Here is a 14967-nt window from a genome sequence, read left to right on the forward strand (position 1 = left end):
TGTCAATACTGTTGGGGTAGTGTGTACTGGATGAGAGCAAATCTGTTTCTCAATCTATGTAGTTCAAATTGTTCTTAAAATTCCAACAGAATGCTGATTACTGCAGGAGCTAAATGTGGGATTCTTAAGGTCTAATTTGTGGTGTTAATTAAGGTAAGGTTGGTGGAGCTCTGCACAGGTCATGTCAGAGGCAGCAGAAATGCACTAGCACAAGTCCTCTGGGAGAAATCCTCCTTTCATCTTTCCAGATATGCTGAGGAATGCCAGAGGCAAGCTGTCCCTACTGTGGCATGGGCTCCATGCTCATAGATACACTGCTGGATGGAGCAAGAGACCTGTTAAGGAAAAGCTTTTGGTGAAAGGACTGCAGTGACAACAGAAAATTCTTCTTCTCCTTCCCACGTGCCGGTGTGTGCATCCTGCATCCTACCTAGCTTCAAAAATGATCCTAACCACAATGCAGGATCAAGTTGCCCTCAAGTCCCTTCAACCTGTTCAGGCAATGACATAGTTGCAAGGATTTCCAGAACTCTCACTGCCCTGACACCAGCCCTGCAACATTCCTAAGAGTGAAGGGCAAAAACAGAGGCAACTAGATACATACAGAAGCAGAGTGCTAAGGCATATGAACATGGAAATGTGATGCATTATACACATGCTAAGTTTCTTCCCATTCTTTCCACAAGAAACTGGACTGTCCCAAATTGCCTGTGAGGACAAATAATACAGATAGATAGTTTGTACTCTCTCTAGAGCACTGATGCACTCACTGACTTCTCAGCTACTCCCAGAAGATTTGTCAGGCACACCACCCAACACGTTATTATGTTTTTCAGTGTCTTTTTAGCCTATATTTTCTCCTTTTAGTTTCTTGAATCACTAGTCTCCTAATTTTTATGTCCTCTCTTTACAGGTGGTATCAGGGTGTTTTACACCACCAAACATGCTGAATTTCAGTTCATTAAGGAGACAATTACAAAATAAGAAACAAGAGTTACACATTGAGTTAAAATTTGCTCAGTGCTCAGCACTAAATCAAGAACTCTTACTCTACTTGAGGTTTCATCTGATTAGGTACAAACATTTATGAAGCCTAACAATGTAAATATAATGTGATAATAAAGTAAACAATTACTAAAATTATAATGATTATTATATTCTGCATATGCCAAATGTTAAATAATCACCTGAAATGAAACTACTGGTATTAAGACTATTTACTAAGATGCATGTAAATTCTAAACTCCATCAGAATTATTTGAAATAGCTGAAACTCATTAGTAAGAGTAATGGAGGAAATTATGTATAGCCCTGTTCACCAAATCACAAAATAATAGATGTAATGGAATGTAATGGATTTATGACAATCAAAATAAAAAGAATAAACACACATCTTGGCTAAACAAGAAGACCACAATCTCCAAATTCCTTTGAAGCTGACAAAATACCAAGGAGGAAAACAAATACTTTGTATGGCTATAAGCAAAAAGCAACTGCATTGACTCAAGAAAATTAAGGAATGCTTTGAATACCAAAAGAACTCACATTATGTGCCAAATGGCTATCCTCTGGATGAAACATTACTATCAGCACTCATCTGTGAATCTTAAAATACTTTGAGTATGGATTATGCTTTAGCAGGGAGGCTGGACTAGATGATCTCAAGACATCCCTTCCAGCCCCAGTTATTTTGTGATTCTCTGGTTATTTTAATCATAAACTATCATACCAACAGTTTAATGTCTTTTCCATGTCACTCAGAAATACAACACTCAGCTGATAATTAATCACAGATTTTCTGACTCTCAATCCATATCATGACTTAAAGATTGTCATTTTTCTTGAGCAGAAGCAGGCTGGAATGTTCAGAGATTCCACTGAAGTTAAGCAGGTGTAATAAAAAGGTAGACAAAAAATAAATTAGGGATCTTAGTTGTGTTTTCACCAAACTGAACTGAGACGCTTTTCAATAAGATTCTTTTCATTAAATGAAAATATAAGCCTTTTGAAGTGCTCTCCAGACAGGCATGTACATGCTTACTCACCGATAATCACTAGTCACTATTCTGATACACTATTTATGTCTGGTCTGGGACACCTAAAAGTCATTTAATCAAAATGGAAAGTGCTCATTCTTCAGTCTAATACTTAATTACTTCCTTCCAAAAACAGTTACAACCAATTTGCTCTCATCTGTGGGAATGTTTTAGAAATAGATGTCTATTAAACTAACCAGCTTGGGCAGCTTCTCATCCACTCCATCCCTGGAAAGACTTACCTTCAATTATGCCACTTCCAAGGGAAATATCACACAGGTCACCTCTAGAAGTTCTGCCTCAAAGAGAGAATCCCTGAAGTGAACCATTAGCAAGTTAGCAAAACAGCATTTGCCAGGTCTGTGGCACTGCTTGCAAAAGAACTGCTTACAGCAATTCAGACTTCAAACCAGAGGGTACTGGCAAAATAAAGGGAAATTATACATGAGGAGGTCTACACAAAAATTTAGGGTAGGATGTCTTCCTGGTAGGCAGGGCAGAGAATGATCATGATTTCAGCCAGTGGCATTACAGCAGTTTTTGTGGCAGAGCTGCAGATCTACACCAACACATCTGTTGCCCTGCAGTGAAGGCATAACACAACCATCTCTCTTCCCAGGTTTACATTCACAACAGCAACCCCGCTTTCCTGCTTTCCTGCTTTTCTTTTTGGCTGTATCAGCAACACAGTCAGAACCATATCCCTGTTCCTTGAGGGAACAATTACCTTCTTTTCATTTTCAGTGAATAGATGTATGTATCTAAAGCACTTACAGTGTTTTGAAGACTGTATTACAATTCCTTGTAAGGAAACTAGCTTAGGAGATACATTCCCCAGCAACACCCTCAATAAGGAGATTCAGAGTCTGACCTATAACCCCTGCATCATCATCTAGAGAAGTCTGTTTCTCTCCACTGACTACAGAGATCCTTACAGATGTTAACTATCATCTCAACATGTTTCATGGTGTCCAACATGTAAAAAATGCTGCAGGTAATAGCAACAAAATTAAGAGCAAGCTATACAACACAAGCAAAAAACTGTCTGTGAACTTACTCTGAAAACCGTTTCCACCCTTGCAATACTCTTCCCAAAGATGGTTCCAAGTTGGTCTCCAATCCCAGCCAGCAAGAAGCCAAACAGTGGAATCCCAAATAGGGCATACAAGATGCAGAAAACCTTGCCACCAACAGTTCTTGGGGCAATCTTCCCATACCCTGAGGAGAAAAACAATTGTCACACTCTCAGAACTTATACATGGCTTTTTAGAAAACAAACTAACCAATTTTAAAAAACTGGTCTTCCTGCAGGCATACCTTTGTTCCATCTATAATTCCTATTTATAGATTTTCTATGGCATGATGTCATTTCCTGGGTAAGCCACCCTCTGTTATTCCATTTTTCTTGAAGCCTCAGCTACCCATATTTTCTGTAGATTCTATCTTTCTAAAATTGTTGTTTGCTTAATTGACCTAACTGATGCCACAGCACAAAAATCCCTCCATGCTGGCCTGGTGCCTGCATGCTGTTGCTCCTCTTGGCCTGTGCCACTGGTCTCCTGACAGGAGTGTGATTCACCTGACAAGGCTCATTTTCAGTGGACAAGGCTCATTTTCAGTGGTTAGCTCATACTTTCCTCGGCCCCTCATCATACTGACTAGTTACACTGCAGCCTCCAAACTGTACCCACACCACGCAAATCTGCCCTTGAACTCTTTTCAATAAACCATTATGACTCCAGTAGACATGGTATTTCTGTTAAAATGTTAAAGAGAAAAAAACCCAAGAATTGTGACAGTAATATTTGCACCTTTTTTATTTAAGATTGGCTATTTTAATTGAAATATCATAGAGATTTTGATTTTCACTATACATTATTACTTAAAAATTACCCTATAATCACAAACCCCTGATGCAATAATGATGCCTTGAGAGGCTACCTAGAACAGAGGCTAGACCTTGTTAAAGGATTAAAGTATTTACTAAAAGGCCTTCAAAGGATACACCTTGGGCAGTACAAGAGCCTGACCATGGCTACACCCAATATGGACCCTGAGTCATGGGTTTTTACACTTTTATAAGTTTTGGTCCATTTAATACTGGGGTTAATTGTCCAATTACAGATTCAGGTTATGAAGTCCCATCCTTCCAAATTGCTCTCCTTAATTCACTGTTGTTTATATTTTTTGGGCCTGAAGCTGCAAGGGTGTCCTTGGTTCTCAGGCTGGAAAAGGATTGTTTTGCCTAACTGAATTGTGAAGAGAACTTGCTAGCACTCTATATGAAGTTCAGAGTTACATACTAAGGCAGTAAAGAATCTGGAAAATATGAAAGCTAAGTCTTAAGGCATCCTTTTCAGGTTGCATCTATCATCCCAGATGTCTCCTAAAATTCCAAGAAAGTCCAGGCTCCATGGGCCACTGGACTGAGGTTGACCAGGTAATCTGAGTTTCTGACTAAGAGGAGGCCTAACAGGCCTCTGGTGCATAAACTAAAACCATTTTCATGCCCTGACACAATACACAGATTTTATGCAGAATGGGATTTATAAAAATCTTATTCATGGAGAATTTACAACAAATATGGGCAAAAATACAAGGTCTTTTCAAAATTATTTAAATAGCAGATGTCAATGAATATGCCTGCATGAACTATGCCTACATAGTGGCATTTATTTAATGAGCAATTTAAAAGCTTGTCACTTGGGTCTATTGAGTAAACAAATATTAAGGGGGGGGGGGGGGGCGGGTTTCTTAGGTATGAATCAGAAATCTTTTCTTTCTTGCCACCCTCTGGTTTTATGCTACCATCAAAACCATCAAAAATATGTGGTAATGTAGCTTAATATAGAGGAACACTCTATACAATCACTCTTTCCCCCTCACTCTGACAGCAAAGAAAAGGCAGAGCCAAAGGCATCTCTAACTCTACTGTTAGAGATGATCACCACAGCAAGTCTTCAACTGCCACAGGATTCTTTTTGTTGTTATTGTATTACCTGTTTTAAAAGCCTACTGAATTTAGTCAGATTCTCATACTTTATTGAAGGGTTATGTGATTATCAAGTTATTTTTCTGTACAGTCACCAGTGTGTGCACCACAGCTGTAATGTGGAGAAGCAAATTATACAATATTGAAAACAGAGTAATACTCATAGAAAATGCAAATAAAAATCAACAATTTGCCAGTGACTTCCAAATAATTATATCTCTTGATCTGATTATTATGACAGCACTGAAATCAAGCTTAAAATTATAAAACTACTGTATAATTTTCTGCAGATTAACTATATCAACAATGCTGTTGGTTTATTTTCTTTTTCCTTCAGACCATCTTCTGAAATCCAAGCTTGTTGAACATTCTTCAAGAGAGGAACTGGCTTACAGAAGAGAGATTAAAACCCTTAGCATATCTAAGAACAACATTCAGAGATCTAATTCTAAATATATTGGACACAATGCATGGGGAGAGAGATGATAAGGGCCTGAATAATTATCTTTTTAAAATAAGTGGTTCAAGAAAAGTGAATGGAGCAGTTCAGTGTACTCTTCATTTAATACAGAGAAATGTATCAATAATCAAGGCCATGAATTCTAGAAAGGAAAAAAAGGGTTTTTTTATACAATGTATCATTTGTGTAATTCCTTCCAATTGTTAGTATGAAAGCAAGTAAGAATTTTTAAAAGGATGTAGTAGTTATGAGAATATATTTCCAGTTATGGAAAGGAGGAGGATATGAAAAGAATTGCTTGTTCTCAAGCAATTGCTTGTAGATTGCTTCAATCTTTATCAAGAGCAGTTATAAAGCCTGCATGAGTTTTACCTGTTTTCAGCTCAGCATTGCTACTCTACCCTAATTATGTAGACAGCTTCTGACACCTACCCAAAGATTCAGTGCCCTTCACACATGCTGGAGTCATGTCTTCTGCCAACAGAGAAATACACTTCAGCTACTTTATTTCTTTGTTGCCTACCTTCCTCAAATTTATTTCATCATCTATGTCTCAGTGTGACTGTGTCTTTTTAAAAAATAAACAATAAACATACCTATAGTAGTGATGACTGTTCCAGCAAAGAAAAAGGCACCTCCAAGGTCCCAGTGACTGCTCTTGTTAGAGTAATTTCCAACGGGACTGACTCCTGAGTTATCAGCATCAACAGCACGCTGCAAAGAAAATACAAAGAATCAGCATCATGCATGCCTTACTGTACCTATGCTACTTCATATAGGCTCCAAAGGGAAACTTCTAGGACCATGGAAACAGCCTCAATTTAAGTTTTTAATATGTGCTCAGAGTATAGTACAGCTCTTCTGTACACATAAGTTGAACACACAACTGAACTTACCCATTAAGGTAGAAGAAAGATAAAATGCATAAACAAATGACAAAAGATGCAAAGCAATTGAGAGGTAAAGGACCAACACCATAAATTCTTCCATAAATATTGTTCTTGTAGTGACTACTGCCAAAGGAAAAATTCCTCATGGGGAACAGTTATGTTAGAAGCAGCTAGAAAGGTGGTAAATACAAATAGTGTTTCTGAAATCAACTGAAGTTAGTCAGCCAAGAATTTAAATTCCAAGGCAATCAGTAATTGATTAAGTAATTTATATTTTATGCTAACAAAAGAAAAAAATATGGCATATATATACCCTGTTTGAAATTAACAAATAACATATCTATGGAAACATCATAAATAAAGTTTGTGATCAGCTCAAGCTTCCCAGTTGCCACACTACACATGATCTCATGTCCATAAATACAACACGATACAGAGACTCCCAGACAGTGCTTGAATGAAGTATATTCTGGATAGAAGCTGAGGTAGCTATACTGCTTCCTGGTCACTGTCCTGTGTCCCACATAATACTGAATCAAACCAGGCAGACATATCAGCCTCCTGAATGTTTGTTGGGAATTTCTAAAAATGCACCATATTGTATCATGGGGACATACACATTCACTGTTCATTGCAGCCTCACAGTCCAAAGGAAGACAGAGCTGAACACATCAGCCTACGAAGTACAGAAATAAATCTCTCATCAGCATCCAGTATACTCACCTGAATTGCTCTAAGATGACTTTTGAGATGCCCTTCAGCAGGTATTTTCAAGTTGCTTTTAGATCATATATAAGGGAATTCTTCATCATAGAGAAATTCAGACCTCACTCTTGAACAGCAGCAGGAATGTCTGCCTTTCTCCCTTCCAAATGTTCCCAACTCTAATTTCCATAAAACCACTGCAGAGGAACCAAGATTCTCTTTTTCTTCCTCCTAACATTTCCAGCTCTTTGCTTTTCTCCCATTGTGGTCCAGCCTCACTTCATGTTGCTGTTATCAGCTGCTCACACTACTGCCAGACCTTCTCCTTCTCTTTCTGTTATTTGCTCCTCCTCCTAAATATTGCCACCAATCTTTAGCCTCGGTAGTTTCAGTGAACTTATTGCTAGGCTCAACAGGTGAAGCAAAGTGCTACCTCTTGCATCCTCTGTTTCTTTGACATGTTCAAAATGGAATTCCCACCTATCAACACAGATTTGACTTTTCTTATTGCATTTCTTTAACTAGCTCCCTTTTCCATATGATTTATCAATTGTCTTGGTGGCTTTCTATTTCACCTTTTCCTATACTGTCCATGTGCAAAGCAAGTTTAGCCATTCTCTTTTGCCATTGCCCCACTTCTTACCTGGTCATGTCTATGAGGTATCTCTTAATCTTCTCTAAAACCTCACATTCCTATATGGGTTTAGCACTGACTTTTAAACACATTCATTTAACACCTTCTCTCCCTAGCCTTCAGGATACACTTTCCTCCTCATTAATCTCTTTCCACCAATGCTTTGTTTACCACATTCTATCTTCCACTTCCATTTTTCTCACTCATTTTTTGCCTAGATTTCCAATTCATTTCATGGTCATAAATGTTCCTCTACTGCTTTTTTAGCCTGGGCAAGCTGTAGCTAATCTGCTTCCCAGCTTTTAGTTATTCATCACATTGCCTTACAAAAGGGAAAGGAGTGGGAGAAGAGGTGTATGGGCAAGAACAGAGACAGCTACATCTAAAGACATCAGTATGGGACAGCCTTTTTTAGAAGTAGAGCTACTACATGCCAGGCTAAGCTGATAGTGAAACTATAGCACAAGCAAGCTCCAGGCTGGACCAGTTTCATTTCATGTGGGCAGAAAGCCAGGGTTCCTCAGCACATGTCCATACCTCAAGAATTAGGGATATAGAGAATGGATCTGTTTCAGACCAAACCCTTTGAAAGGGCTTCTGTACCAGTTGCTGCATATTGCAGGTGGTGTGAAAGCAGAGATCATTTGTTGGTTTATGCAGAACAGCATAAATCAGCACAACAGACAGGTTGCCCGTTTAAATAGGCCATGACACACTGTCAGCTACCCTGGTTACTTCTGCCAAAGAATGCTGTCTGCCCTCCCCGTGAGTGTGTGAATGTCAGCAAGCTAATTACACTTAAATCACACTTGAGTTTACACAGTTTAGCAAGTCTTTCAGGGCCAAGCACGAACCCCTGAAGTGAAGGAGTATGCTGTTGCCTTAGATAGCTTTGAGATTCTCAGACTCCCTTCTCATCCAGAAAAAAATTAATTTTTTCTTTAAATCTTCACTGACATCATTCATTTATAAATATCCAACTATTCCAATGCTGTCTTTTAATACATTGTATTTTGCATACAGCGATGGAGGACAAAAAGAGAGCAGCAAAACAAAAGCAGCCGTCAGCCTGCAGCTAACAGCACTTAAACAACCAATTTCAGCTCATGCATGAGAAAAGGATGCCTTACTACTACCACCACAAGTCCACCTACACAGAACTATCCTGCTAGATGGAAACTGACACAAAATTTAAACAATGATACTATTACTGGCAAGACTCTCCCAGTTCACACAATCCACGAAATTTTACAAGTTTCCCATCTGAAACTTCAGATTGGTTTTGCAGCAATGACCTGAAGAGAGGCATCCTCAGGTTATCTCAGAGCAGGAAAAAAGCTAATTTCCAGAGTGCTAAACACTTTGCTAACAAGCCTCACATATTTAAGATATTTTAAACTAGTAGTTTCAGCTACTTCTATAGTCGAAATATTGTTGACAGTAAGAGGTCATCAGAGTACCCAAAGCTGTTTCACACTTGCTCCTTTCCCCATCTCTTTTTCCTTCTCCAAAGGAGCTACAAGCACAGTATACAAGTACACAGTATTTTTCAGTGCTTATAAATTGAACGTCCAATCTTCTTTACTGAATGACTACCAACCTATGGTATTTTTTTCTTTTGAAATGCCACCCATTTCAGGGAAGGCAATAATTTGAAATACCTCAAAGGGCAGAAATTGTCTTTCTGGATGTTCAAGTGATGGATGCATGCTAAAGCAAACAGACAGGTAGGAGCAAAGAGAATGACAAAACTACTGAAGTAGATAAAAGTACTTGATATTATTTGTTTTTAAAAACATGTATTTTTGACCACAATTTTCTGGTTTTCTCCCCATCCTTCCATAGATGTGTGTTTTAGTCTCAGCCTCTTTGGTATCAACACAATAAAGTCCTTCTGGAAGAAAAAAGACATGGTGTGGTGACATGGTCTGCATGGGACTGAAGGCAAATCCCAGAGCAGAAGCCCAGCATTTGTAGTGGTACTGGGACAATTGAGTCCTGTATTCCCAAAGAGAGTGAAACCAAATTGCATCTCAGTCTGAAGTACACTTCATCAATTCCACTTACACAAGCAACAAGATAGCTGGAAGCCAGTGCAGCTGGTGAGGAGAGAGAAGAGCAAAACAGACTGTTTCTGGTTTCTCCATGAAGAAAGGTTTTTATCTGCTCCATTTGCTCATGTTTCTGTAATTTTTCCAGTAAGATCCCAAGTAGAAAGAAGAAAAATATTTTTCAAGGATAAGGATAATATCCCTCTCAAGTGATGAGACAGTCAAAGATGTATCTACTCTATTTGTTATAAAGGATAGGAATTTGGTAGGAAAAGAAACTTCTAGTCCTTTTTTTGCCTAGCTCTATTAATTCCTCTTCACAGATCATTCTAATCCAATAATTATTATCTCCCTCTACAATTCTTTTTCCAAGCAGATTCCTATCAAGCATACACAGAGTTGCTTCAATTGCCTTTCATGCTCTGATATTTCTTGATTAGGATTATTAGGATGCTTCTCATTAGCAAACAGTTTTTAATAACTAATTCTTTAATAACTTTTTAATATACTCCCTACCTCTCTACTGATTCTCACCACCTCTTATACAGTGATTAGAGACCCTCATTATAAATTGACATTTTTTCACTTTTCCACTACAGCATTTTCTAAGGACCAAGGCCAGCAATTTTTTTCTGGTTTAATCAAAAGTAACAACTTTCAAAGTCCATTCCTTCAGTATTTCTACTTATCCCACAAAGGACTTTAAGAACCAATCAACCTATACTGAGGCTGAAGTTTGAATATATTCCTTAGGTATGTTACATTTCTTATCTAATCTTTGTTTTCTCCAGGACTACATAAATCCAGGCTAACTGATAGGCTTCTACATGGAATCCCAAAAGAAACTCTACTGAAGTCTTGTAAGATCCATTGTATTTTCCGTGTCTAGAGTTTTAATCAATTAAAGATAGATAAATCTATCCTTGACAGACCTTTCTTGCATGTTAATACATTTTCCACTTATCCTTGCATATTCGATAATTATTTCCTTCAAAATTGATTCTAAAACTTTTCATACTACATCAGACTAAAAATTCCAAAGCTTTTAAATGACAGTTATTTTTTGATTTGTATACTTCATCCTCCTTAATTTATTTAAAAATTACAACAGTAAACCTGTATGTTCAGAATTCTTGGCTAAATATTTATTTCCAAAATCCCACCTGTCATGTTCTATGTGCCCTGCTGGTTGCTGTGTTTAATTTTGAAGAAAGAATTAAGAACTTAAGACTACTCGAAAATTTGTAGAGATGAGGGCATAAGTCTTGCAAATCTATCACCTGTCTCAAATTTTTTTTCCAGATATTAGGTTCTGCTTTTCTTTGCACACATCTTTCATAATTCTAGTGTATACAAGTACCAATCTCTTCATTCTCATGACCAGTGACAGAACTCAAGGAAATGACCTGAATCTGAGTCAGGAGAGATATCAGGAGAAAGCTTTTCACCCAGAGAGTGGTTGGGCACTGGACCAAGATACCCAGAGCAGTGGTCACAGCCCCAAGCCTGACAGAGTCCAAGAAGCATTTGGATAATGCTCTCAGGCACATGGTGTGACTCAGGGTCTCCTGCATAGGGTCAGGAGTTTGACTCCATGATCATGATGGGCTCCTTCCTACCCAAGCTTATTCTATGAGTCTATGGTTATACATATTTACAACATTTTGGACACATAGTTTCTGCTTCTCAGACCTTAAAATGACTGGGAAAGAGCCTGCTTCCCACTGCCCGTTCCAAGGTCTCCGTGAACAATTTTGCTCCCCACCAACTCAGCTGGTCAATAAACCACTGAGCTGTTTCTCCTAACTTCCAAGAAATACCATCTTCTTCACATGGCCTACCTGAATGAGTGCCTCCAGCTCTAGCTCAGTGACACAAAGGTGCTCCCGAAGAAACTCAGCCTTCTCTGATGCAATGGTGTTCTTCTGCCTGTTCTCAAAGGGCTGCTCCAAGGCACGGAAGACGAGTCCTCCTGCCACCAGGTAAACTACCACCACGATAAAGATGGCCACCACTGCTCTCCAATCCATCACTTTCTGCCGGCCTTGAGAAGTGTCTTCCATGGCAGCAACAACAGTGGTTTGGGTGGAAACGGCGAATTGTGGGGATGGGTAATGCCTGATACTTTTGGGCTCAGGCTCACGAGCCCTCACTGCTGGGGGAACAGCCGCTGAAACACAAAGCAAAAAACCTTATTCAAAATCAAGTCTCTTGAGGTATGACCTTGATTTACATTTTAAAAAATCTTAAATAATATTTTCATGACTTTTACATAAATCACGTTCTTCATATAGATATGGTTCTTCTCATCTAGAAAGTTCCATGTCTTCTTTGTCCATTCATATTCAATAGACACCTCAAGGGTTTGCTTTGCCCATTACCTCTAGAACTTCACCCATTACCTCTAGAACTGAACAGGCCAGTTACATGTGCAAAAAGTTCAGAAATATGCAGAAAACCATTTATGCAAAATGAACATGGAAATTCTGACCAGCTAGCATATAAATTACACATGGTGGTGTTTGGTGATGGACCCTGGCAGTGATTTATAAACTTAAATCATAATTCTAACAGTATTCATAGCACTAAGAAATTGAACTGCTAATGAACGCTGATCACCACCTGACCTGGTATTGACAGAAACAGAAAATGCTTTGCAAATCACAGGGCTATCTGGCTCACTAACATAAAGTGGCCCATACCATTTATCTGGATTCACAAAAGCATCACTCATGAAAATGTCCTTAAAGCCTGGAAGCTTCACAAAATTTAGTATAAATCATGTGTTAGGCAGAGTATGTGAGATGTCTGAGGTCAAAATTACATGCCAAGCGCAACTGTGGACCTCTCATCTTGGGACTGAGACACTGCATAGCCCAGGTGACCTTTACAATACATCAGAGCTAACCAGTCCTGACCTCCAGCTGGACTTAACAGCCCAACCACTGTGTCAAGCTACCAAGGCATGTAAATCAAAGCTCAGTCCCTTCCAAATACTTCAGGTGTTCCATCATCACACTTCCCCACTCTGTGTTGCAAGTGTTACCAATGGCAAGATGAGGCCAGGTTCCTCAGCATCCACTGACATAAGGGTACCACATGTAGGATTTGAAGATGCTGGATTCATTTTAAACCAAATTCCTCTGTAATCTTACCATGGTGCAGCTGCCACTGGCCTGTTATTTCTTTGAAACCAGATTAATTTTTTGCATATCAGACCTAAATCAGATTACAGTTAAAATACAGCTGCTTTAGGCTCATTCTCTGAACTTATTCACAATGTGTCTGTGCTGTTTCACTTAGAAATTAAAGCAGAAAGATTTACAACATCCCATCAGAGTGGCATTATAACTGCATTCTCTAAAATTTAAACATACAACATGATTATACCTTGATTCTGAGGTGGGCCACAACTCTTTCCCAACAGAAACCATTTTATGATCCTGAATAATTTCAGAACTTGGGCATTTACTACAGTCATGTTTTCCTACAAGCACTACAACCCTGAAGCATTGCATGAAGGATAGAGCTTCCAGATTCCTCGATAATCAATAAACTACAGAAATCTATAGTTGCTTTATACTTACAGTTAATATTTCATTTCATATATGATTTAGAGTTTCCAGATACAAGATTAGAAAGGATCCAGGATCAGGGCAAAAGCCTTTGTAGTTGATTCGTTTTTTGTTTGTTTTGCAACACCCTGTGGCATAGCTGTTCAGTTTGACCATCAAAAGGTCTTTATGGTTCCCAACACTTATTAACCAGGATGGAGTAATATCAAACTTAAAAGGATATTTTCTCTTACCTCCAGATGTATTTCATGTGACTATTAAGAACTTTATGTGACAATAGGAAGAAGAGCGACAGTATTAGAAAAAAGTCACATTTTTTTGTAGAATGTCAGTGTATTTATTCTCTAAGTCTCCTGAAAGTATTATTGTAATAAAGTGAATTTCAACAGGAAACACCATAAAAGTATGCAGAAGAAACATAAAATATTGAGGTTGCATGAAACAGTTAGAACTACCCTTTCTCCATAGACAAGTGTCCTAAACCTGAGTCACAGCATCTCCTTACTGAACTAAATTTGAGTACTCACAGAAGTGGCTCAGCTGATGTAACTCAGTGTAACATAGCTTCCATAGATTCCATAAAATTCATACCATTTTAATTATTTAGAGCCCATAACTACCATGTATATTGTAAACCAACACAAAATCTGCAAGCCTGAGGGCTGATTTTTCACACTTCAGATTACTCAGTGTCAGGATCCAAGGCTCATGTGGTAAGAAGAGAGCAGAGTTCATGTAACAATGCTACGATTTTTTGAATCCACCTTACCACAACTGGCATAGTCCAGTGTAGAACTGGGTGAGCGTCTCAGTGGAAAGTAGTGCCTTTGATATGACACAAGTAAGTCAAGAAGGTGGAAGCAAAGAGCTGGTACCATTAAAACAGTGTTTGTGAGTTTCCTTTTTCTGTCTGCTAGTAAAAATTATTTTTCTTATTCAAAGAATGTTTCTGGCAAAGTGTTAGTAACAGCCTTACAGTAAAATCATGGCCTGTTTGATTCTGTCTTCTAAGGAAAATGTGTTGTACTAATTTAAGAACAAGATGGGAAGTTCACAGTAGAGAACACAAAACGTTCTTATAAATATTTTGTCACTTAAAGAGCTTAGTGGATTACTGTGCTCAGCCTGCTTATCTCTAAAAAGAAGAGAACTGTTTTAGTTTTTCATTTTCTTTTATTAGTAATAGCTATCCTAAGTGAATGTAGAACTGTTGATCCTAAAGTATTTTATATTATATAAATGAATATAAAGACTGTACTAAAGCAGCTAGTTAAGCAACTGATGTGTAACAGAAATGGTCTTACAAAGCCAATGCACATGACACAACAGCAGTCAATACTGCTGAGAATTTTAAGCAGGAGTTAGGTATTGGAAGAACACTGTAGATACTCCATCTAGGAGCTCTCCCACTCTTTACAAGACAGTGGGGTTAGTGACTTCAGCACATGGTAAGAAGTCATAAATCCTAATTTCTATTTGGAACACTGTCTCTGTGAACCTGAACTCTCACAAAAGTGCTGCCATTTACCTTTAAATCATGGTGTCATCAACAGCAAAAAGATAAAGTAGTGCTTACTTTTCTACAAGCTCCCTGGGAGAGTCCATTTCTGAAAATAAGAGCTAC

General features: G+C 38.4%; 1 protein-coding gene across 1 annotated transcript in view; it reads right to left on the reverse strand.

The window, feature by feature from the left end:
* KCNK10 (potassium two pore domain channel subfamily K member 10) overlaps positions 1-14967 on the reverse strand; it is a 56584-nt gene that overhangs the window by 21130 nt on the left and 20487 nt on the right. The window contains exons 2-4 of the mRNA XM_054635211.2: positions 11610-11938; positions 6085-6202; positions 3094-3254 (exon numbers count right to left, since the gene is read on the reverse strand). Of these exons, the coding sequence (XP_054491186.1) occupies positions 3094-3254; positions 6085-6202; positions 11610-11938 (608 nt within the window). The remainder of the gene's footprint in view (positions 1-3093; positions 3255-6084; positions 6203-11609; positions 11939-14967) is intronic.

The sequence above is a fragment of the Agelaius phoeniceus genome, chromosome 6 (assembly GCF_051311805.1).
Source record: "Agelaius phoeniceus isolate bAgePho1 chromosome 6, bAgePho1.hap1, whole genome shotgun sequence".
Lineage (NCBI taxonomy): Eukaryota > Metazoa > Chordata > Aves > Passeriformes > Icteridae > Agelaius > Agelaius phoeniceus.